The sequence below is a fragment of the Syngnathus scovelli genome, chromosome 7 (assembly GCF_024217435.2).
Source record: "Syngnathus scovelli strain Florida chromosome 7, RoL_Ssco_1.2, whole genome shotgun sequence".
Lineage (NCBI taxonomy): Eukaryota > Metazoa > Chordata > Actinopteri > Syngnathiformes > Syngnathidae > Syngnathus > Syngnathus scovelli.
This window is the reverse complement of record NC_090853.1, coordinates 7,859,420-7,882,130: the sequence shown is the minus strand read 5'-3', so window position 1 is coordinate 7,882,130 and position 22,711 is coordinate 7,859,420. Positions and strand designations below refer to the sequence as shown.

General features: G+C 40.8%; 1 protein-coding gene across 1 annotated transcript in view; it reads right to left on the bottom strand.

Moving 5' to 3' along the window:
* The window catches only part of epha4l (eph receptor A4, like), a 41,839-nt gene extending 20,737 nt beyond the window's left edge, over window positions 1-21,102 (bottom strand). The window contains exons 1-4 of the mRNA XM_049725212.2: window positions 20,787-21,102; window positions 19,413-19,480; window positions 16,740-17,403; window positions 2,074-2,229 (exon numbers count right to left, since the gene is read on the bottom strand). Coding sequence (XP_049581169.1) covers window positions 2,074-2,229; window positions 16,740-17,403; window positions 19,413-19,480; window positions 20,787-20,883 — 985 coding nt within the window. The 5' untranslated portion in view covers window positions 20,884-21,102. The remainder of the gene's footprint in view (window positions 1-2,073; window positions 2,230-16,739; window positions 17,404-19,412; window positions 19,481-20,786) is intronic.
* Window positions 21,103-22,711: the final 1,609 nt, after the last annotated feature.

Genomic DNA, 22,711 nt, shown 5'->3' with positions numbered 1-22,711 from the left:
TCCATCTTCTTTCCTCAAAGCCAAACCACCACTAAGAAAACTGGGAAAAATCTGAGAAACACATCAAGGGCCAGAAGAAACCCCAAATTGTAGAACACCCCCTCCTTATAACCAGCAGGCAGCGAACTAACCAAGTCCCAGGAGTGTCTGTCTATGGCCTTCATTACTGCTATGCATTGAGTGTATGTGTAGTTTTATGGAAGTGTGTACTGTAGATATAAGCATTGCTGCAACTACGTATTCTACCCGGAATATTATGCGGTCTGTCCTGGCTAAGCTGCACAGTTCACTTGACTCTACCTACTTGAGGAATTTGCAAAAGTAACCTGATCTTGTTTTTGGAAAGATGAAAGATACAAAAATGAAACATTATTATTTCATTTCCCATGGATGTCAAGAAACAATCTTTTCATAAAAAAAACAAAGCAGCAATAACAGAGAAACTATGAATTTGTGTTTTTGCACAATAGTACATGCCTAGTTTAAAAGCATCAGGAATGCAGTGATGAATGTTTGAACGCACAAAGCCTGATTTTTTTTTTTATTTAGACTCTACATTTAGCCACAATTTTGTGATGACAGACCCTTAGCCCAATGATTTTTCCATCCCCATTTAAACACCAGAAAGAAAGAAAAATACCCCAAATGTTTTTAAGTGAGTGTTGAGAGGAAGACACCAAATTGTGGGATATTGAGGGTAATGTGAGTGACAGCTATAATTACACATCGGACTGAGAAGCAAAAACAAAATGCTGAAGGAAAAAAGCAGACGACAAACGGTGGATGGATGGTTCAAAGATCAAATGTTGAGCGGCTGACGAAGCGGGGGCCAAAGGTCGGTTGCAGTTTGGAACGCAGAAGATTGCGATGCACGGTCCAATAAAAGCAGCCAAGTAATGAGCTATGGCAGCTGTTGCTTGCAGCAGCCACAGTTGAATGCCACACTGACTAACAGGACAATGGGGACCAAGTCAGCCAGCAACTTCATCTAAGTGATGCCACAAAATGGGCTTTGGAGGACTTACCATTTTATTTAATTACATTGGGATACAATTAAATAGATTTTTAAATGAATAAAATACATGAAATAAAAGTATATTATGTTCTCTTTTATTCAAATAATTAATTTGGCTATTAAAAACTTCAAATCAGGCTATTACAAACACACTGCTTCATTGCAAAAAAATCTTATACTTTAAGCAGCGCTTGATTGCATATTTATCAAACGCTAAGGCAATCTTTTAACCATTTGGATTTGTTTCAGCTTGGAGAGTCTAGGAATCTGCCTCTTGTCTGATCCAATAAACTGTTGAGCTGACTGATGAATCCACAGGAACTTGACAGGTCATTCGGGCCTAATGGTGAGCCAGCCATGAGCAAAGCAACTTAACAGATGTTTTGGTTGGTAGGAATTGCTTTATGACACATACTCAGTCAGACATAAACATCTGTCATATGGAAGCAAAATTGCTGTGATTTCCTGTCCAGCAAGGGAAAGGGCCTTTTTTCTTTTGTGGGTTGATACTTTTTCTTAGTGTACATTTCTACCAATACGATCTCCAAGTACCATGACTCAGAGGGGGGAGAAGTCTCGAAAGAAAGAAGTATCAGGAGAATGCATGATTCTCAGTGGAATTTGTTACACCAATCATTGTGAGTTTGGCATGGAATAATAGAATAACTGACTCATGCTGCTGGATCAAGAAAAATGAAGACCAAGAAAGGAACAAAAAGGAATCTATTTTACTTTGCTCTCTATTTTGTCATACTCTCTCACGCTCATCTCCTGTTTTGCAGTGCCTGTGGAAAAATGAATCTGGAATATATCAGTTTGTACCCGGTTTGGATGTCAAGTACTGTGACTGATCACTAAGTACAACTTGAAGTCAAAATACATCTTCGAAAAGAGCCCGCGCCAGCCTTTAGAAATATGGCGAGCTAGAGTTAACATTGCATAGAATAATTTATTACTGTAGCAGAAGCAGTATGTGTGTGTAGCTTTATAGCCACTGCACTTGCTTTGTGGCTTATATTGACATATAAAACTTTGAACTGCATGGAGTATGTACTTACGGGTGCATGGCATTGAGGCTGGGTCGGTTTCAGAACGGAAGTATCCCTTGTCGCAGACGCAGGATGTGGAGCCCTCTCTGACAGAGTAGCTATGGAGCGGACATTTGGAACAGACGCCATCAGTCGCCAGGGCACGGTAGTAACCAATCTTACAGGCTAAAAGGGAAAGAACAGAATGTTTATGGTAAGGTGTGATTGATGGGTTGATACAGTTCACTAGCAAGATGAGCTTTGCAAAGAAAATCTACACAAGCAAGATTTTGAAGCGATTGATAAAAGTCGGCAAAGTGAGGATTCGTTTTTTTAAAAAGAGATTTGCGGTGATCTGTGAAGCAACAGTTGCTATAACATTGCACTTGACATCATATGGGATATGGTAACACATGCTCACACACATTCACGCACACACACACACACACACATGCCTCCATGTGAAATGGTTCGCCACCCTAACACTCCTTTTGGCAACAGTGCTCCCCTTTCTCCTCAGTGACATTTTGATTGGGGGGGCTCTTCTTTCAAGGAGTTTCTCCACCGTCTTTTAGTTTCTATAGAGGTCGGGGGAGGCCATCGAGGTTGTATTTCACCCCGAGTACTGCACCAGAGTAAGTGGACAAAGGAACAATTCTCTGAAAGGTGCAACACAGACGGTAACAACAGCGATTGGACCAAATAACCTGTCGATCCAGAAGGCTGTCATGTGCAACGGAAGGTATTGAGAGAAGATTACTGGTTTGGATTTTGGTCGACTACTCAATGAGTGTACTTTGGATGGTTTGTTGACTAGGATCCCTCCAGTTCTTAATTGCAATTTCTTTTCACCCCCAGTGAAGTCGAATGACTTGTGGTCTTGTAGTCATAAAGCTGAGTATTTACAGACTGAGCCACTGCTGCCCCAAATCTGCATCAGGGTCTGCACCAAATTGAAATAAGTTCCTCTTTAGCACTTGTCCCAACCCTCGATAATGTTTATATAAATATATGTGCCTTACCAGACACAAGAAACCAAATTGCTCCACATGTAGTGGCTCCCCTATAAGCACTGTAAAAACAAATTGTCACTTTTCGACTTTATACTCCCTTCCTTGGAAATTGAGTCTCTCCTCATCCAATAGACTTTTAACACACATTCCATCAACCAACTGACATCCTAGTGGACACAAATAGCAGAGGAGATCCACCAACCCAGTAAAATTGTGGGAAATCCCTCTCTTAAAGCCATAATAAAGTCTCTATTGGGCGGCGTCTCCTCTTCAGCTGCTGGATTAGCGCAGCATGGTGAGCTGGGCTAGCTGCTACCTGCTGAGCCATTCTTTGCCCACTCCCACTCAGTTCATCTGGAGTAAATCCTAACGTTAAGCTAAGGGCCTCTTTGATTGCGGCCTGCAGGGGTGCATGAAGCCTATATTTCTTTTTTTCACAGTTGCAACAAAGAGGAGAGATTAGGCAAGGGGTGCTTTATGTTATCTATCTATCTTTACGCCCGGGCTGCAACACTAGAAAGACACTTTGGATTGGTGGGTTGTTTCAGGGGTTGTGACCGCTTCAGGCGACAAAGGCCATAGCTGCTTTAAGAGTTTGTACATGTGCGCTGACCAGAAAAATGTTTTGAGTTGAGAGTCCGTTCACCCAGCTGTTTGAAATGGTCCCCCTCAGCTAAAAGCTGTAGAAAGAGTTAATTGAGCTGCATGCTTCACAGCCTTCAGGTCTGAGCCTCTTAAAGAGACACAGTTTTAGGGCAGCATACCCCAAACTGTGCATGGTTGATGAGTTTTTCAGATTTTTCTCTTTAGTTATTCAGATGATCCTTAAGTCCCCGCCTGTTTTTTTATGAATATTTTTTATATTTATTTTGAACATGTATAAAATGAAAGGAAAAGCATACTGTTAGGATAAGTAGTTTCACTTGTGAGGACAAAAAAAAAAATACAACCCTAACATACCATAGAAGCAAAGCATCAGTGATGTCGACACGAGAAAGTTACACAGTAATTAACTCGTAATTACTAGAAAGGAAAAACCACATATACACGTTCAAAAAGGAGTAGGAAGAAGTATAAACTTACCCCTACCCCTTTATTTTCCCTTACATAATCATTATATCAAATATTTATCAAAGTAATATGCTACTTCTACATCATGTGAAATTTTCTGTGTACAATTTATCAAATGCTATACATCTTCAGCGACACAGTTTTCCTATTAGTACTAAGAGTACTATTTGATTTAATTCCAATACCTAAATGCACCAGTATCGTTCTAGTATAATATATTCAGCTTTGTGCACCGTCCAAATCTGTTTGCCATCAGTCATGGCTTGGCATCACTTTTCTGTGGTTTCTAAATCCTGGATATTTTAAAATTATGTTTAAAAATGTGACGTCAACATATGCGGGTTTGTTTACAGCAGTGGCTGCCCTACAGAAAGGAACAGTGTAGAGGAGAGAGGTTGATGTCTAAGTAAAGCTGGGGAATTTGCTTCCTATTAGGAAAGGGAGCATATCTGAGGATAGAAAACCGCAGCAGTGGGTGGTCTTAAAACCTTGGCCTTGGAGGAGAATCTCCCTTAAGAGCCGATGGATTTATTACTGTCCAGGCCAACGTGGCAAACCCATACACAACAACAATCTTTCAATGTGTGTGTGTGTGTTTGTGTGTGTGACGGAGAATGTTTTTTTTTCAGTTTTTTTATGCAACTTAACCAAATAGACTATTCACTCTAATAGACATCACCAAAATCAAAACCACATTTTATTGCTCCACTCATTTTCTAACTTTCTCAATATATTTTTCACTCTTTTGGGCTTACTCTCTGCAGGATTCCTTTTAGATAGAGATGGTTTGTCAGGTGCCAAATCCCTAAGCTAAGAGATCAAAAAGAGGGACAAAAGACTGGTGACTTGCGCTATTCTCTAAAGGCAAAAGATGGAATCCCCACATAGTGTGGGACATCACATTCTTCCCCCTTTCTATCCTAGAATCCTTTTCACTCCTCATCTTTTCTCTTTTGTCAGGCTTCCTCCCACCACATCCCAGTTGTTTGTAAAATAAAGCACATTCGGAAGAAAAGACCCCTTGCTTTGTGGTATGTAATGAGTAGTTTTGTTCATGCGATTGGGGGTGCGTCTGCTGATAATTAGTTGCGCTGCATGACGAAGAACAATTTTATGACAATGGTGTATGGACAAGAAAAACAAAGAAAGAGATATGGAGAGCAAGACAAGCAATTCAACTATAACCCAGCTAAGTTTCCCTGTGTGGCACCATCCTACACAGCAGGCTTTGAACGGTGATGTGTGCCAAACAAAACAACAACCTACACACTCACCCATGGAAGCCCACGATGAGTGACCTGCATGCAAAGTATAGGTAAACCTTTCTCCAGCCTACACAACAAAGTACTCACCAGGGATTGAGAGTTTGAGAGAAAACCTTGTCAACAATAGGACTCAGGAATATAACACCCAGCACACAGCACTATATAACCCGGAGAGGCAAAACACAGCAATTGCCTCTCTTATGATAAAAAGAAATTCAATATAAAACTGCAGCGTTGTCTTTCTTTTTTTTGCACTGTGATTCATCTTCTTTTGGGTGATGAAAACCTGCTCACTGTTTTAGTTATAACAGACTGAGAGGACTCTTCAGAAGGGTAGTCAGAAGCATCTTCACACAAAGCTGCTCTTTCAAAAAGAAAAAAAAAATCGGGGCGATTGGTTTTCAGGGCCCGAGGGCAAGGAGAGCCACCACTCGCTATTCAAGATGACTATATGCCAGATTCCTCTTTGTGTTTGTGACTCTTCATTTTTCTACAGGTGGTTGGCAAGTGAGAGTCCTGTTGTGATTTGTTTATCCGCTGGCAGCAATTCTTTGTCTGGGTTGGCCAAACCATACTAAATCTTAGAGCGATGTGCTGTCTATTTTGACATAGATGGACGACTTACATCGATCACACCCACCAACCTGAGCCACTGGTTGGTAGTGGGGATTAGTGAGTTGACTAGCTGCTGAGTGTTAGCATCTGTCACAGGAACAGCAGGAGAGTGGAGCAGGTTAACTCATTAATTCTGTCACAAGGGGTTATTAATCGCCTCCGGTCCTGACGGAGACTTGCAGCCACACGGCCGGCGAAACCTATCAGTGTGATGAATGAGGGACACACGGTCACCGAATTTGATCATTGTGATTGATGATACTTTCTACACACGTCTTAACCTTGACCTGGCGGCTAAAAATGTCTCATATCTTATAAGATTCAAAATTAATGACTCATTAACGTGGATGATATTAATACCCGCGCTAATGAAGGCCAACAACAACAGACAGTAAGGTTAACAATAATGTTCTGTTGGTAATTGCCAAAGTTGTGCTGATGTTAGCTAGCGCCAGGAGGTGCAATGGGTTGCCAGTATTTTTTTTTCTATCAAATGATTTATAAGTGTTTGCAGCAGGACCCATTTATCACCCAAGTGCCACCAACGACCCTGATTAAAATGTCTGCTTAAATGCAAATTTCCGAACCCTATGTATGAATAAAATTTGCAAACAAATGTAAACCCTCATTTTAGAAAAATCTTAATAGCAGCGGCATATTCTGTATTGTATTCAAATTCACTATGATGCAATGCACTTTGGGATATGACATTCTGACTTTTATAATGTTTTCTTATCCCTTTCCAAAACATTTTATCACAAATACAATAGGGAGCCAACTCATTTTGTATTCTTTGGATTGCATAACGCTGGAATAGAATTGATATTGTTCCGAATACTTCCCGTGTACCAAGCACTCCACCTTCATATAGACACGTAGACCTTAACTTCCTCCTCGAGTTCTCCATAGCTACTATACGCTAAGAAATAAAATAAGGACAATAGTTTTATCATAAAAATCTCAAGTAATCCACCCAACCGCTTTTGAATACATGAGCGACCACACCTTCAAATCTGAGACATGGGGCACAGGAGGTAAATGTGAGAAATGAGGAGAGCCATACTTAAAGAAGAGAGCATCCATGTTAGGGGAGATACAGAACTAGAAAACAGAAGCATCATTTATTAATTTCACATTTACACCCATGCCAGACTTTCTGTAGTGTTACTTAAGCCATCACACCAACAAAAGGACTTTTTATGAACTGCAATGTAAACTGCGGGTGTGTTATAGCCTATAATTCAAGGCAAAGATAGGGCCCTTTAAACAAACAGTGTCTACACACCTTCACATTATGATGCAATGGAGCATATCTGATATATCTTTTCAGCTTCATCAGATAATTCTAATTATCAGAGAGCGTGCAATTCATCTATAGCAAGCTCAACGAGGCCAGTGAAGGACACAGAAATGTATGCAAAAACGTATATTTATCCAATTTATCTATAGCAGGAACTCAGGGGAATGGAAGACTTGTGCACATGTTCATGTGTGTTTGATTAGGCGGTAGAGCTAAATACTGTCCTGCCATTGTTTACAATGAAAAGAGCTGCATCTTAATTTATCATAAACAAACGAAACAGAGAGGTGGGAGGTAGATGAGTATGCAAATGCGGTTATGCTCAGACACACAGAAACACACACAAACACACACACACAGAGGGACAGAACACTAAACAATGGAGACAGACAAACTGCTCAACTCACAGCATGTCAAGGGGAATGGGGCAGGAAAAGGGAGGATGTGTGAGAACACACACAAGCACACACTAAGAATAGGCAACAGCAAGAGGAAGTGATAGGAAGCCACTCTCAAAGGGGGCCTCGTAACCAGCTCTATAAACAAATGTGAGCCACATGTTGAGCTACAGCACAAAAAACATAACAAATCACTGCAACCCACAAATACAATTCTCATATATGGATTAAATAGGGTTAAATTAGTTCAGCAATTTCCATTGATTGTTTTTGAAATTCAGTCACTTTTAGATAACATTAACTAAGCAAATATAATTGAAGCTTAATCAATCTGTTAATTCGTACAACCTTCCGAAAATGTTTTAGATGTCTTTGTAACATAAGAAAGGGTTAAAATTTTAATTGCATTTGCTTAAATGTGGATGCCTGTCCATCCTTTGCCCTACATTCTACCAGTGCACGCTAAGCAGAAAAAGGAGAACCTGACATCATGATCTTGATTTTATTCACACAAAAACAAATCACTAACCTAATAATGTTACAGATAATGTTATACAGCAGTTTGAAAATGAACACTTCACATCGCATACAATGTAAGCATACACCTCTGTCACAATTAAAACCTGGCAAAAAAACATAATCTTTTTTGTCAACAGTTAGACAACGTTAACATTAGTGTCTAAGACATGGCTGGGAATTTTATGGGAAGTTACAGTTAAAAATGTGTATTTTTAAGGTATTTGTTTAGATAATCTATGTGGAGCTCACAGACGACAGCCTGTCTGGGCACTCAAAACAACTTCCATTGTGCACATGCGTCTGCTTTAGCCACTGTGGCTCTGTGACGTATGCGTCTCCACGTAGTGACATTCTTACGGTATATATGTGCCCATTTTAAATTAAATCCATCCTGGATCATTAGTTCCTCAAAGGTTTACAACTTAAATGACTGTTCACTGTCATGGCTTTAAACTTTGACCCCCACCCCACCAACCATACTTCTTGTGACTAAAGTTGTTGTTCAATATGTGCAATCCAATGTTTGCTGATCATGCATATCATGTTTAACTTGCCTGTGGATCTATTCTTTCCCACACAAACTTCTGATTAATTGAACCTGTCCTTGAAACGTAGAAAGGTTAACAACTAGTGCTTATACTGAGTTACTTATTGCACATTACTCTCGGGCTAAAATATGTTAGCCTTTAGTTTTAATGTGAGAAACACAAAGGGTAAGTATACCAATCAGTGATGTACCACATAAGTCATCTTCTAAAATATGCGGTGTACATTATCAGATTGCACTCCACAGTCCAAAGACTTTCCACAGCTTCTAAAAGCATCTTTGTACTATTATGTGTTTCTATCTAAGCAACCAGCAAGGAAAATATCAAGTCACTTGTCAGGACCAAAACAACAAACATGCTTTGCTATCTCCCTTTTGTTTCAATTGAAACATCTTGATTTACAGTTCATAGCTTTTTCTGTTATGGACTAAAATAAGACGATTCAATTACCTTGCTAATATTAATATCAAATTACTTGGGATAATCTGGAGGATGTGCTATGTCGGCTACGAGGTAGAGGTAGGCGGCAGTGACAGTAATACCGTCCACGGCCACCACAGGTCATGACCCAACTACAGCAGGCTTGTTCAGAGAGCAATCACCATCAATACCCATAACCCCCCACTTCACCTTTCACATCTCCAGCCATTTATCAGGCCAACTAGACAGAAGTCCATTCATCATTGTCTCGTCTTCCTTACACGCACTTCCTCCATCTAACACATTTATGCTGCTCCTTGAGTACATCTATATATAACTGTTATATTTTCAACTGCTTTTTATTTTCTTGACTCTCATCCACAAGGGTTTTTTTTTTCTGCTCTACATAGTGTGTGCCTGTGAAGGATTGTGGCTTTCCTCTTCCGCTTCCAGCAATATTTGACAGCTCACTGTGGATCAGGAAGGATCATGGTTTCTAATCCGAGAGGCGTGCCCCTGCATGGACACACCTCTGCCTTTGGTCATTGATCTGCAGCTTTGGATCCCCAGTGCCGAGAGCCCGACACATTCCTAAATTACATTTTCAGCTTTCCTGTGGAGAGGGTACTAAGAACGGGGAACCTTGAGGTGTGTTAATGCACACTAACATTACATACATAATACAGTCATGTGTTAAATTATAATCACAATAATGGCTATAATTATTCAAATTGTAAAATTAAATTTACTTTTTATTATACTTCCAATATATTTCCTCAATGACAACGACTGGTTGAGGGTAATCATTTACTGCCCCATACAATTAGTAAGGCATTGTGGTCTATTTGGCACGCCAACAAATATTCCAAAATGAATGTGCCTTGACTGATAAAGGGTTAAAGCCGCATTTCACCAAATGCACTTTGCACTCTGATTTAACAAGGTGATTAGATTTGGTTATGGAATGCATCCTAAAACAGCATTCAAATCCTGGGATAATTACCCACTGTACCATTCCCAACCATTGCCGTGATTATGAATGGGGTCTGAATTTATTAAAATGGATCCTGCGTCCTGTACCAGGGCCCATCAGATTACAGAGCAGCCCTTTATTGCAAGTTTTTTTTGTCGTAAGACCAAACTGATTGCTACAGAGCAGCCTTTGATTTGGCCACTGAATCTGTGCCCTGGAGGGAAACGGATGACAACGGAAGAGTTGCTAAGACCACCTTCTATCACCAGGGCAAGATGGGGAGAGCTTAAGATTGAAATCGGCAGAAGAAAGAGATGGTGAGAGATGTAACATTTTCAAGGTGTTTGCAATCACCCTCCCATTGTCGGTTTCTGAGTGAAATGTGGCCATGCGTCTGATGAGCTGTTGGGCTGCTGCTTCCGATCTCACTACGACAGTAATACATATTGATGATACAGCTTGAGATATGCCTATTACGAATGCAGTGACGAAATAAATATAAACCAGATAATGGCTTGGATGCAAAGTGGCCATACACTTTGAAAGTGGATAAACACGATACAGACATTTTCTCAAGCTCGGGCACAGGTGTCAAACTCAAAGCCCGGGGGCTAGATACGGCCCGCCACATCATTTTATGTGGCCCGCAAAGACAAATTGTGCATCAAATTTGTGTGTCATTACTAGAATTGCAAATTATCTTCACTTTTAATATCTTTTTTTTAAATATTTGACGAGTTTTTACTCATCTGATTTGAAAATGAGTTATTTGTCAGTTTGTTTTATAGCTTTTACTGTATATAATATGAGGTGCTCATACATTTATTTGGGTTGACAGTCATAATGGCCCTCCGAAAGAAGCTATGACTACAATGTGGCCTGCAAAAAAAAAAGAGTTTGACATCCCTGAGCTAGGGCATCAATGTGTTTCTCTATGCATGAGGCACAAATGATCAATTAAGCATTGTTAGCATTTAAAATACACAGATAGTGGAACCTTTGTCTTTGCTTTTGTTTACATATAACAGTTTGACCTACTCTGTGGAACAGTAAATATCCAGCGTAAGCAGTCAAGTTCTGGTTCTTATCCTTTCAGTCACAGGTGATTTACTCCGACAGTATGAACTGGAATTTCAAACTGCCACTTCTAAATTTGTACAGTGTATGCCAAGTTTTAGGTAACAGCTTTACACAGACCACGGGGAATGTAGGTGGAATAGTGAACCAACGTCTGCAGGACAGAAAAAAGTGCTATTGTCGGACTGGAACTAAATCTCTATCCACTTCACTTCCTCTTGGGATTTTTGTTTTGTTGCCGCTCTATCTCTATCATCCATCGTCTCAGCTCTCCCTGGCGAGAAAGGACTCGTCTTTCTCTTTTGCCAACAAAGACGATGGCGGGGAGCCTCTCTCTAAAATAGCCCATGCCTTTTTTGATGGCCATCCACTCCTTCCTCTTTCTGTCCGTCTTTCTCTGCCTATACATCAGTCCATCTCACTTTATAAACACCTCCTCTGCTTGGCATCTCTCAACTGAGAGAGAAAAGGGTTTAGCAGAGCAGAGGGAGGTAGGGAAATTTAATGTGAGCTAAAGAGAAAGAGAAGGGCAAGGGTGTAAGGAGGAGAGTGTGCACAAGTGCGGGTTAAAATGGAGGGAGAAGGAGGAAAACAGCCGGAGGAATGGGGGAACGGCATTGAAGGGGGATTGAAAGAACTGCAGGGTTGTGATGGTGCAGCCAGGGTATTGATTCGGGGCCTTTTGACATGCTAATTTGCTTGCTGACTGCTTTAATCGCCCCCCTCTCCTCTTCCCATCCTGTGCTTCAAAAGCGATGCTTTTCAAAAAGATGGGCGAGAGGAGACGAGATTGAAATTGTGACGTATGTCTGCCCCATTTTGATGTTTCCACAGCAAATGTGGAGCTAGAGCACGAGTAAAAACAGCCATCATGTTATTTGTCAAATTTGTGATGTGCTAATACGTCTTTGTAGGCTAAACTGTTTTGCATAAAAATGCAATTTTGCCAATTAGTCTAGTTGACTGGCAGGAAATTATGCAAGTACAAGCGCAAATGAATGACAGTGAGACAGTGACTTGTTAGTAGGGGATGATTAGATCTTCATTCCATACTTTATTTTTTGGATGATTTATTGTATAGGATGACCTTGAAGTCTCATTACTCTCCTTAATGTGATATACGTATGTGTATGTGTAATTTAACTTTGATATTTTAGTTTTGGAAAGTGCTGTCCAACAAAACACAATAAATTATGTATCATGTTAACGCTACTGAGATGTGTAAGTGTTTTTTCTCAATGGCCCAAAGGCCCTATTAGCAAATGGGGTTTTATAGATTTAAGTGTTATATATGTATATTTATTAAAATTAAAATAAATAAATGTAGAATCTAATAAGATTTAAGTAACACCAGTTGCTGTCCAGAAAAACAGAGATCGTTATAGCTTAGAGCTAAAAGTGCAATTGAAACTTTTATGGAAGTTTCATTTCCATTTTAGATCATTCATTTTAAAACCGAACATAAGGATTTTAATCCTCTTTTAAGGTACTGCTTTATTTTAATTAAGCTACATCTGTGCTTAAAATGAGAGGCAGAAGATCAAATCTTTACATACAGTAGCAATACAAAGAAAGCCATTTGAGTGGAATTCCCTTTTTGTACGACTGGCACAAAGCAAGCTTAATACGTATGTTCATACTTGGCAGCATATACACATTGTAGGCTACGTAGCAGGCGCTGTGGGAGCTGCAAAGCCATCAGCTCGTGTCACGCTCCATCACCAATGGTTTCCTGCCCTTAACAGGGCACAGCGAGACGAAAGAGAGGGTGGTGAGTGTCGGGAACTGTGAAGGAAACAAATGCTGCAGGACACCAGCCCATGCAGGAAAAACTTTTCAGCACCTCAGCTAATGATAGCTGAATTGCCACCAGCACACGCACTGCCTCTCCTCCTTTTGACCAGTCAAGGAAATGTATGCACACATTAGGGATAATAAGGACTACTTCTTTAAGGCAAAAAACACATTTTCAAGTAGTATTGTTCTGATTTTAGGTGCAGTGGAGAAATAAATGTTTTGTCTTCCATTCAACATCTGTTGTTCTTTCATGCTGTTGTTTGGTTGATCCCTTGAGTCTATTCAGCGGCACAAAATGAGCCTCTCTGGTGGCAGGGTGAGTGATGAGTACATTCACCTCCACTCTGCTGGGCTCCGTTCTGCTCTCACTGTCTATGCTGGTGTGCTAATGCATACTAATGTGTGTATCTGCGGTGAATATTCGCAAATAGATATCTACTTGTCTGTATTAAACAATATGCAATTTTTAGATTCACAGAGGGTAGATGTATAAAAATGTTTGAGCATGACTCGGCTGGCATTGCACAGGTTTTTGTGCACACAGTGTGTTTGTGGAAACGATGGCAGGTGATGATGGTCCATGATCTTGTCTTTCTTCCAATGATGAAGGTAATCTAATTAGTCAGCCCACTTCCACTTTACAGACACTAACCACCTGGACAGCCAGAATAGAGTGCATGTAGTCTAAAGAAAAAAATAAGACCTTAACATCTATTGAGAACTTAAACTGGAAGGAGGTAGGATAGAGAGAGACACTTGAAGAGCGAATATGCAACAGGAGACAAAACTAATACAAACAACCACACAAACACATTTTTTTGTGAATGACGAATGTAGGATAGAAACAGATGGATTGAGTTTTTTTATCATTTTCATAAAGGCAGATAAAATCTTGAGAAGGATACTGCCAAAACCATTGTCAACAGCGCACCGGGGCGCAACTCCATTTATAAAACCTCCTAACAGATGTCTTAGTGAAAATAAGTCCTTAATATTTACAAATATTTCATGGTGGATATATATATTTTTTAGCATTCCACTTAACTAATACATATTCAACAAAAATTTTAACATTAGCTTTCACCTTTGCATTTAAGGTAGTGGTCGGAACTAAACGACCATAACTGTATGTTGTATATATGTGTTGATTGGAGGTGATTAGTGGATTGTTTACATTAGCTGGGGTGAGAGTTCCTCTGTGTCTGTCGGCTTCACGCCTTAACAGGATGTTTCCCACAACAAACACACAGACCAACAAATGCAGGTTGGAAATAAACAGTTGATATAAACAGAGAAAGTCTGCTCAGTTTTTTAAAAACAAACTGACTAAATGATTAAAGATGGCCCAGAAACCAAATTTCTGCCAAAGCAGTTCCCCCTTCTCCTCCCCCTTCGTGATGAGACAAATTGTGATTACCATAGCCCCAGAGTGACACATGTAGTCCACTAATCTCCCCTCACCCCAGCAGCACATCAACATCCGCCCAAATGTATGAACCCCGTCACCAGATGAGGAGCGAGAGGAGACCCTGACCCCCCACCCTTCCACAACAGAGCAGGGAAAGGGATCCCAAATGCAAACATACAGAGTCCTCTCTTTTTTAATCAGGGGCCCCTTGGACCTCCGTGCCCCATGTTCCCCTCTCGCTTTGGCCTATAGGCGACACCCTCAGCACTCTCGGCCCACCTTGAGAACAGACACACTCTACACAGCTGTCAAAACCCTGATGTCTTAATCAATCCTGGATCCGCAACCCTGTCAGACACAGTGCTAAGATGGATGCACGAGGGGATCACCTCTGACCTCTGCCAGGGGTGGAGAATGCAACTCCATGCCCCCCCCTCTCCCCCCCTCTCTCTTACTCACACACACGCAGACCCCAATGAGTCCCACCAGCGACATTTGGATTTGACGCTGCCCCCAAACAATGACGAAGGAAAGCCCATTCAAACTGCGCTGGGAACTCGAGGCCAAAGTATCGTTAGTTAACCTGGCACTCACACAAAGCCAAATAAAACCAGTGTTATGAATACATTCAAACATAAAATTGGTATTGAACCTGAATCAAGATTTAAACCACATTAACTTCATATCAGTTCTCGAAATACCTCTATCAAATGGAAGTGAAATGATTCCCTCGTAAAGCTTGTCACACTATTGTACTGGACTGACACCCACCTTAAAAAAAAAAGAAAAAAAAAGCTGTCTCTTCAGCTCAAACAAGCACAAAAACAACATTAAGTAATCTAAATAAAATATTAAGATGTTCTTAGATAACCATTAGATGTCCATAGAAACGATGCAACTGCTAACTTAAACATACGGAAAGTAATGCAGTGATGTACTGAGGGCCTTAATGGATATGCTGGCTCGAAAGCAATGCTGCCAGTAAAGAGACTACATACATCATATGATCATGGTTTCTAAATCCTTTATTGCCTTTTGGAGTGTATGGTATTTTTTCCTACTGAAATTAAAAAGATTTACAGTAGTATTTAGAGGTCCGAGCAAAGAGGGGCACTCAGGAACGGGGGCCGTGGTTCACATTTTGATTTGAAGTGAACAAATTCCCATGAAAGCTATTTAACATTCATTTGTCTGAAACCAAATACCAGGCCTGGTCTCCTTTTTTTTTTTTTCAACCCTCCATCTATCCATCACTCTGAGGAAAGAAACACAGTCCTTGTGACAACTCAAATCAATCCGTTTTTGTACGGGAGCACAAGCACATGTAGTCATAGAGAACCATCTGTGACCACTTGGACAGCTTTTCCAGGGCTCCCCAAGCAGCTAGCGCAACCCCTAAATCACTAGTCCTGTTTGTCATGCAATTAGTCTAAGATAAAGGCTCCCCATAAACAAGGAGAGGCATCCTTGTCTACCCCCTTGTTAATCACCCGTGCTCAGCCTCTGACCTCTCACTGGTGAGGCCCTGTGCTTATTGAGCACGTTAGTCACTAACAGTTAGTGTGTGTTGTGCAGGCTGCACCAGGAGAATACTAATTTCAAGAAATACAAGTATAATAAACTTCAAGTTATCCAAAATGTGTGCAAACTCACATTTTAGATATGATATCATGGTATCCATTGAAAGAACTGAAACAGGCTGAAAGGATTGTCTGTGTGTAAGTTAGTCTATGAGTTCATTGTCATGCTGGCAGTTCTGTCCTTCGATTAAAAACCTGAGAGGAGAATTTCTCCTCTGACCTTTGACCGCCGTCAAATAGCCCATTATAGGATCACAGCTAGCTGAAGAATAATTGCCCTCGAAGGGCTATTCCCCATGACAACCAAATATCACTATTTCTGTCCCATCCCAGACTTGCATATTTTCACAGCTCTTATACCTGCTTGAACCAATAAACTCTAAACTACATTTTTTTGGTTCAATCACTGCAATCCCATTAGAGCTCCCCCTCCACCCTCCTCCTGAATTCTCAAGGGATAAATCCCATTGCACAACACATTGGGCCCACTAATTACTTCATCTGCTCTCATTATTCCATCTATCGCCCAAGCAGACACCGAAAAGAGAACTGCAGTGAGATTGCGAGAGACAAAAACGGCCTGAGTGAGAGGTCAAGGAAAGGTTTTGGATCAAGACACAAGAACACCAAGTGTCAAGGTGATGGAGGGAGCTAGAGCAGAATAAATTCATAGCTCAAGTGGAAAGGCTGAAAAAATGCCTCCGATTCTTACCTTGGCAGTCTGCATTTCGCTCCTCGTAGCCTGGGTTGCACAGGCAGTTTCCAATGGGCACCAACCACTCTCCATCAGCTCCGCAGTACATTTTTGGAATCTCCTTCTCCTCTGAATTATCCACGCAGGATCCACGAACTTCCACAAGCGAGGAGGTATCAGCTCCAGTGATGGTATCGGGAAACTGGGCCAAATTACGCACGGCCAAAGGACATTTCTTATAGAAGACCCTGACTGACACAAGTGCAATGCATGCTCCGACATCCTGGAAGGCCAAATAGAAGCCTTTCCTCGTCAGGGCACCTACATCACGCACTTCTGTATTTAGCTTCATGATGCGGTCTCCGATGTCCACTTGAGTGAAGCTCTCATCAGCGGCTACAGTGTCGATTTTACCAAATTGGTTTTCACGAATGTAGCGCTCTTTGTCATTGTTGGACTCATAGTAGTAAAGATTGAAGGTTTCCTTGCAAGTTCCCATCAAGCCGGGAAGGCTGTTGCAGTCTCGGAGGGTGAACTTGATCTCAATATAGACGCGTTGGGCACCTCCGCGAGGAATCCAGTCTGTGCGGAGCCAGTTGTTCTGGTTTGGCTCCATGACATTGCACACCTGGTACGTCCGAATGGGAATGTTCTTCTCATCCATGATGCTAACCTCCTCCCACTGGTAAAAGCACACAACGGAAACATTTTTATTACAAAAGGGCTCTCAAACACATCTTTAACTAACCCACCGCGGTCATTTTTAATAATGCCGCCATAAAATATGTCCAATTCTATGCTAGTTCAAGTATGTTAATTAATTACTGTTCAACAAATTGAATTTATTCTACACACAAAGTTCATAACTATAAGAATTTGAATTATGGACACTGAAAAAAGAGACATGCAGTGGAGTTTAGTCAATATTTCTGTCTCAGCAGAGCAATTAATTGATGGTCAAACTTAATGCATATTTTATGAATTGCATCAAATAGACTCGTTAGGTTCCAATGGACACTCACGGAGATATTTATATTAATGGGTTTTACTTGGATGAGAGACAGGAAATGTGCATCCATAAAAATACTAATGTAATGCTTCATGAAGTCATAACACGCATAAAAAAATAAACTAGTGGCTGGTCTAGTGTGTCTGTTTTAAATCTGAAGACATGGTAAAAAGTTGGAAAGCCAGTCTGTAGTATGAACTCATTGTGGGAGGAGACAGCTAGAGCTGCTTGGATTTCATTATCTTGCATGACTTCTCTAATTTCTGAAAAGGGAAAGTTTTTTTAGGTATGATAAAAGTCCCTTCTTAACAGAGCATAAAGAGATTCAAATTGCGTGTTTTGTTATGAGTATGAGCATGGAGCCCTGCTCCTATTTCTACATCAGTGAAAGATGACAATAATCATGACAAAGGTGCATTATAGCCATTGTGCTGTCAGATTTGTATGGTACCTTAGCATACAGTAAACAAAATTATTGAGCGCTTCATGTCAGGTCATTGCAAAACATAGTTGTGACTATGACTGCAGAAAAAATCCATCATTCCCCGTAGTTCTGGGCTATTCCCTCGCTTCATTTTGTGCTCTTTTGTTGTGGCAGAACTAAGATAAGGCCGCACCTTTCCCCAAACGTACAGAGAAGGCAGAATAAGACCAATTGGCTCTAATGAGAGTGTGAATGCATGCTTGCTGAGGCTGCCAGGACCCTGTCCGTCACTTGTTTGTGATTCGATGGCAGCAGGGGTGAATATGAGTACGGCACTGGCCAAGTTCATTGAAAACAGCTTTGAAGCAGAGCCTGCAGCAGCTGCACCATACGGAATTCCGTTTCCCCTGGGTTCATATTTATTAAATAACATCATAGATACTAATTGTTTTAATTTTCAGAAAACAATAAAGGTTTTATTTGAGGCCTTGATCAAACTTGACTTGTGATTATGACATATGATTCAACTGAGCAGAAGGGTTTTCAATAAGAGGTCTATGTCTCATGTCTTAACCATATGTGGGCTATTTTCCATTACCGTCACTGTATATGTCTTATTTTTTCATCATTACATTTAAAATGGAAACATCTTTTTAGAGAAGGGATCATGGTTTGACCCTGCTGCAGCCATCATTCCCCTCATCTCGCGACATAGCTTGAACTCCGCTGTAAGTTCTCCCGGTCTCATTCGTTCCAGAAGACCCTTTCTCCACCGGTGAGCCAACCCACCCCCTCTTCCTTCCACTCTCTGGTAGAAAAGGATATAAAGTTTCTCCACAAAGGGCGATTCAATTCAGCGTCTATTCAGGAAACCTGACGCCTGCTGCAGTATTGCCCCTCTGACCATTACAGAGAAGGGCAGCACGGAGAGAGGGGAGCATGTCTGAAGGGGTAGCTTCAGGGGGTGTTCCTGTCTTCATGGAGCATAAGGACTGTTTTTAATCATTTTGTCTTCAGGATTATTAAAAAAAGACACCCTTTGATCTTAATTCAGCACAATCTTTACCATAAATGATCAGGGATTCAGGTGAAGGACTCACCATAATCCCTGGTTGGGTTCACCTGAATAACACATTCCCAAATAGTAATATCTATTTATTCAGTGGTCTAATTCAAGATCTCTTGCTAAGGGATGATAATTTTACTTCCATTTTCTTTCACCAGAGTAGTAAAAAAGTTCTGACAAGGGGACACTTACCCCTCCTTCTGTTGGGTTGGCGACCCATCCTAGCTCCCCTTGTGCAGCTCTGGAGTCCAATAACGTGACTAGAAAGCAAGAATAGTAGAGATGAGCACTCATTCTGAGTCTGGTCATACATATCAGTACTGGCATGTACGTATAAGCATCCAACAATGTGAGAAAGAAGGAGAAAATATGCCCGCTGAGGGAAAGCAACTTGATTTTTGGAATTAAAACCTGCATGGTCATGGGAAAAAAATTATTGAATTACGAATTACTTGAAAAAATTATTGAATTACTAATTACTAATATATATATATATATATTATTTATTTATTTATTTTTTAATACATTTTTTTTTCCAAAGTAACAGATGTCACCCACCGTGACCTTTAAATTAACAACCCATCAAAATATACATCTATTGAGTACCTGATCAGGAGTGTATAGACGGAATCATTGACAAAATCGTCAAGCGAAATTTGGACGCACGCGTTTAACTAGACAAATTGATTTGAGTGAGCCATAATCGTTAAATATATACGAAGCAAAAGGCCAATAAAGAATATAATTTTGTATAGAATTACTTTTGAATTAATTAATTATTTACGTTTACCTAAAATGAGCAAAACATACACGCGCATATATTTTAGGGTGTACAAATAACTGCACATATTTGTTTAAATGCCATCCCCGGCCGTGCACACATTGTTATACTGTGGAGAGCACGCGTGGAAATGGAAATATGGGGGGGTAAAAAATCCCCAACCTTCCAAACTGGTTTTTTTTTTTTTTTTTTTTTTTTTTTTTGCCTATATCATATTTGCAGCGTGCCGCATGTGCTTTAACATTTTAAAAGCGCATCCAAAGCCCCTTGGACAAGCGCAAGCAGGCAGCGATCCAGTCGAAGACCTTTGGAGCTGTGATCAGTTTTAACTTAAATGTTTCATGTGGCGCTTATAGTGCGTGATTGTGCAAATTATAATTTGCTACACTTTATGAAACAACAGTATCATAATTGTCTATTTTGTCACATGTCCGTAACCAGAAAATGTAACGCAACTGAAGCCAAGGAATTATTAAGTCTTGGACCGATCGGATTCTTGTGCGCAACTAACGCGTGAAGTCCTCTTTGTCGGATTTCGAAATAACCAGGGTAGGTTTTATATTTTTTCGCCTTTGGGTTTTCGGGGTGCAGCTAGATATGCGTCTTGGGTTCACGTTAGAGTGTCCGAGCCGAGTTGGACTAGTTTAGTTTCAACAAAACAAGCAGTGTCAAAGTTGCAAACTAAGCATGTCAATTAAATTCTTTGCAGCCACACGCAAAGGTTGACACAGGCGCACGCAGAGAGAAGATGAGCGAAATTAAGTTAAAGCTTGCACCACTCTTACCTTCGTTAGGCGGGTATGTCCGAGACGGAGAAACAAGTGTAGAAATCCCAGAAACAATAAAGGCAACCGTGAACAAAATCCCCGCCATGAGTGCCATTTGTGTCACTGCGCCGTTTCCCCTTCTCTGATGCTTTTTTCTTCTTTTTTATTTGTTTACTATTCTCTCTGGTCCAGCGTTCTCTCGCTCTCCCTCCCTCGCCCTCTTCCCCAGTGGAATAAGGGATAGAAGCGGACACGAGCGCAGAGACGCACCACCCGGCGCACCACAGGCTGGAGGCGGGTCTTCACTGCCTTGCACCCCCCGTCAATCTAAGGAGGGGGTGTCTAAAATACCTCGCCCCCACCCGCGTGAGCACCCCACACAAGTCACTCTCTTCTCACCAGTTGGCAGAGACGAGACAGGGATGGAGTGAAGTGACATTTCCACGCGACATTTGCCACACAATCATAAAATTCGGCGGGTCACCGAGTGACATTTAAGGACAAACTGCGTCGAGTATTGTTCCGGTGGTCAACGAAGCATTTGATGCACAATTCAGCCATCTCTGTCCATGTCACTTTGAAGCTGACAGTGGGGAAAAAAAGTGCGTGCGACAATTACTGTGTTAACTATAATACACTTATTGGCCTGTATTCTCCTTCTCCAATTGAAGTAAAACGCTTTATATGCAATGCAGCAGTTCACTGTGCTTATCCAGCTTGTTGTCGAGCGCCAGTCAAGCGCAGACGCCGGTCCAAGGTGAGCCGCATCAGATCAAGGTCGCCACCTAGCGGGAATATTGACATTTATTCTGTCTGCAAAATTGAATTAAAGAACAAGCATCAGCGTGACCTCCTTAATAAGACACGCTTTTGCACTTTGTGGAATTAACAATGCCTATTTCCGGATAGAAAACGAGCCTACATTGGATTACCATCACTTTAATATTGTGTCAAGCATCTGTGGGAATTTATGACGAAACAATTAAGCTGTTCACATATCCCCAGTGGCAGACGTCAAGTACAAATACTTCATTACTGTTCCCCTGTACCCTTTTCAAGTATCTCTTACTTGAAATACGACTTTGTACCTATACTCCCTACAGTTGAAAATAGATATCTATAATTCTGTACTATGTACTCACTCAAAATTGGCTCGTTACTATTTTCAATCTCTGTGGATTACTGACAAAAATATTCAGCATAGTCAACATTATTTATTTTTGAAGCTTCCAATGATGTCATCGTTGTTTGACTTCAGAAAATGACACACGTGTGCAATAGTGGTAATCAGGGTCAGCCATGATGGAACGGGAAACGTGGGTAACTTCATCACGAATAGCCGGCATTTGCAAAAGAACCCAAAGGTTTGAGCATTTCACCCAGAATACTAAAGAGGAATTCGATACAAAACCTTTGAGACACAACTCGGCAACTGAAAAGTGCATCTACAACACAATCATGGTGTATCTGATTCAATGTCTGATGAACGGGGACAGTCATCTAATTCAGCAATCTGCCTTTGTGGCAGCCACATTCTCATCAAAGAAAATGCATGAAAATAGAAAGCAAGTCACACCTTGCTGATTTCTAAACAGATTTTTATGAAGTTTACTTTATTTTTCACAAAAGCATGTGCTCATACAGAACTTGTGAAAAAAGATCCCCCAAATATTCTTACCGATGACAGGTTACTCCCAGTTTCTTTGATATGATAGTTTTTGGTTTCATTACAGTACACAAAACATTAAAAGCTATAAATATTAGCCGCCACGGTATCACATTCACTTTGGTTTCCACTATAAAAAAACAAATTTAATGTCAAATCCTGGTTATATTGGATACCCCTTTTGTCAAAACACAGGATATACTGGATTTGAAATTCCATATTCAACCACCATCAAAAAGATTTATGCTGAAGCGACTCTAAATAGCTTTGTTAACTG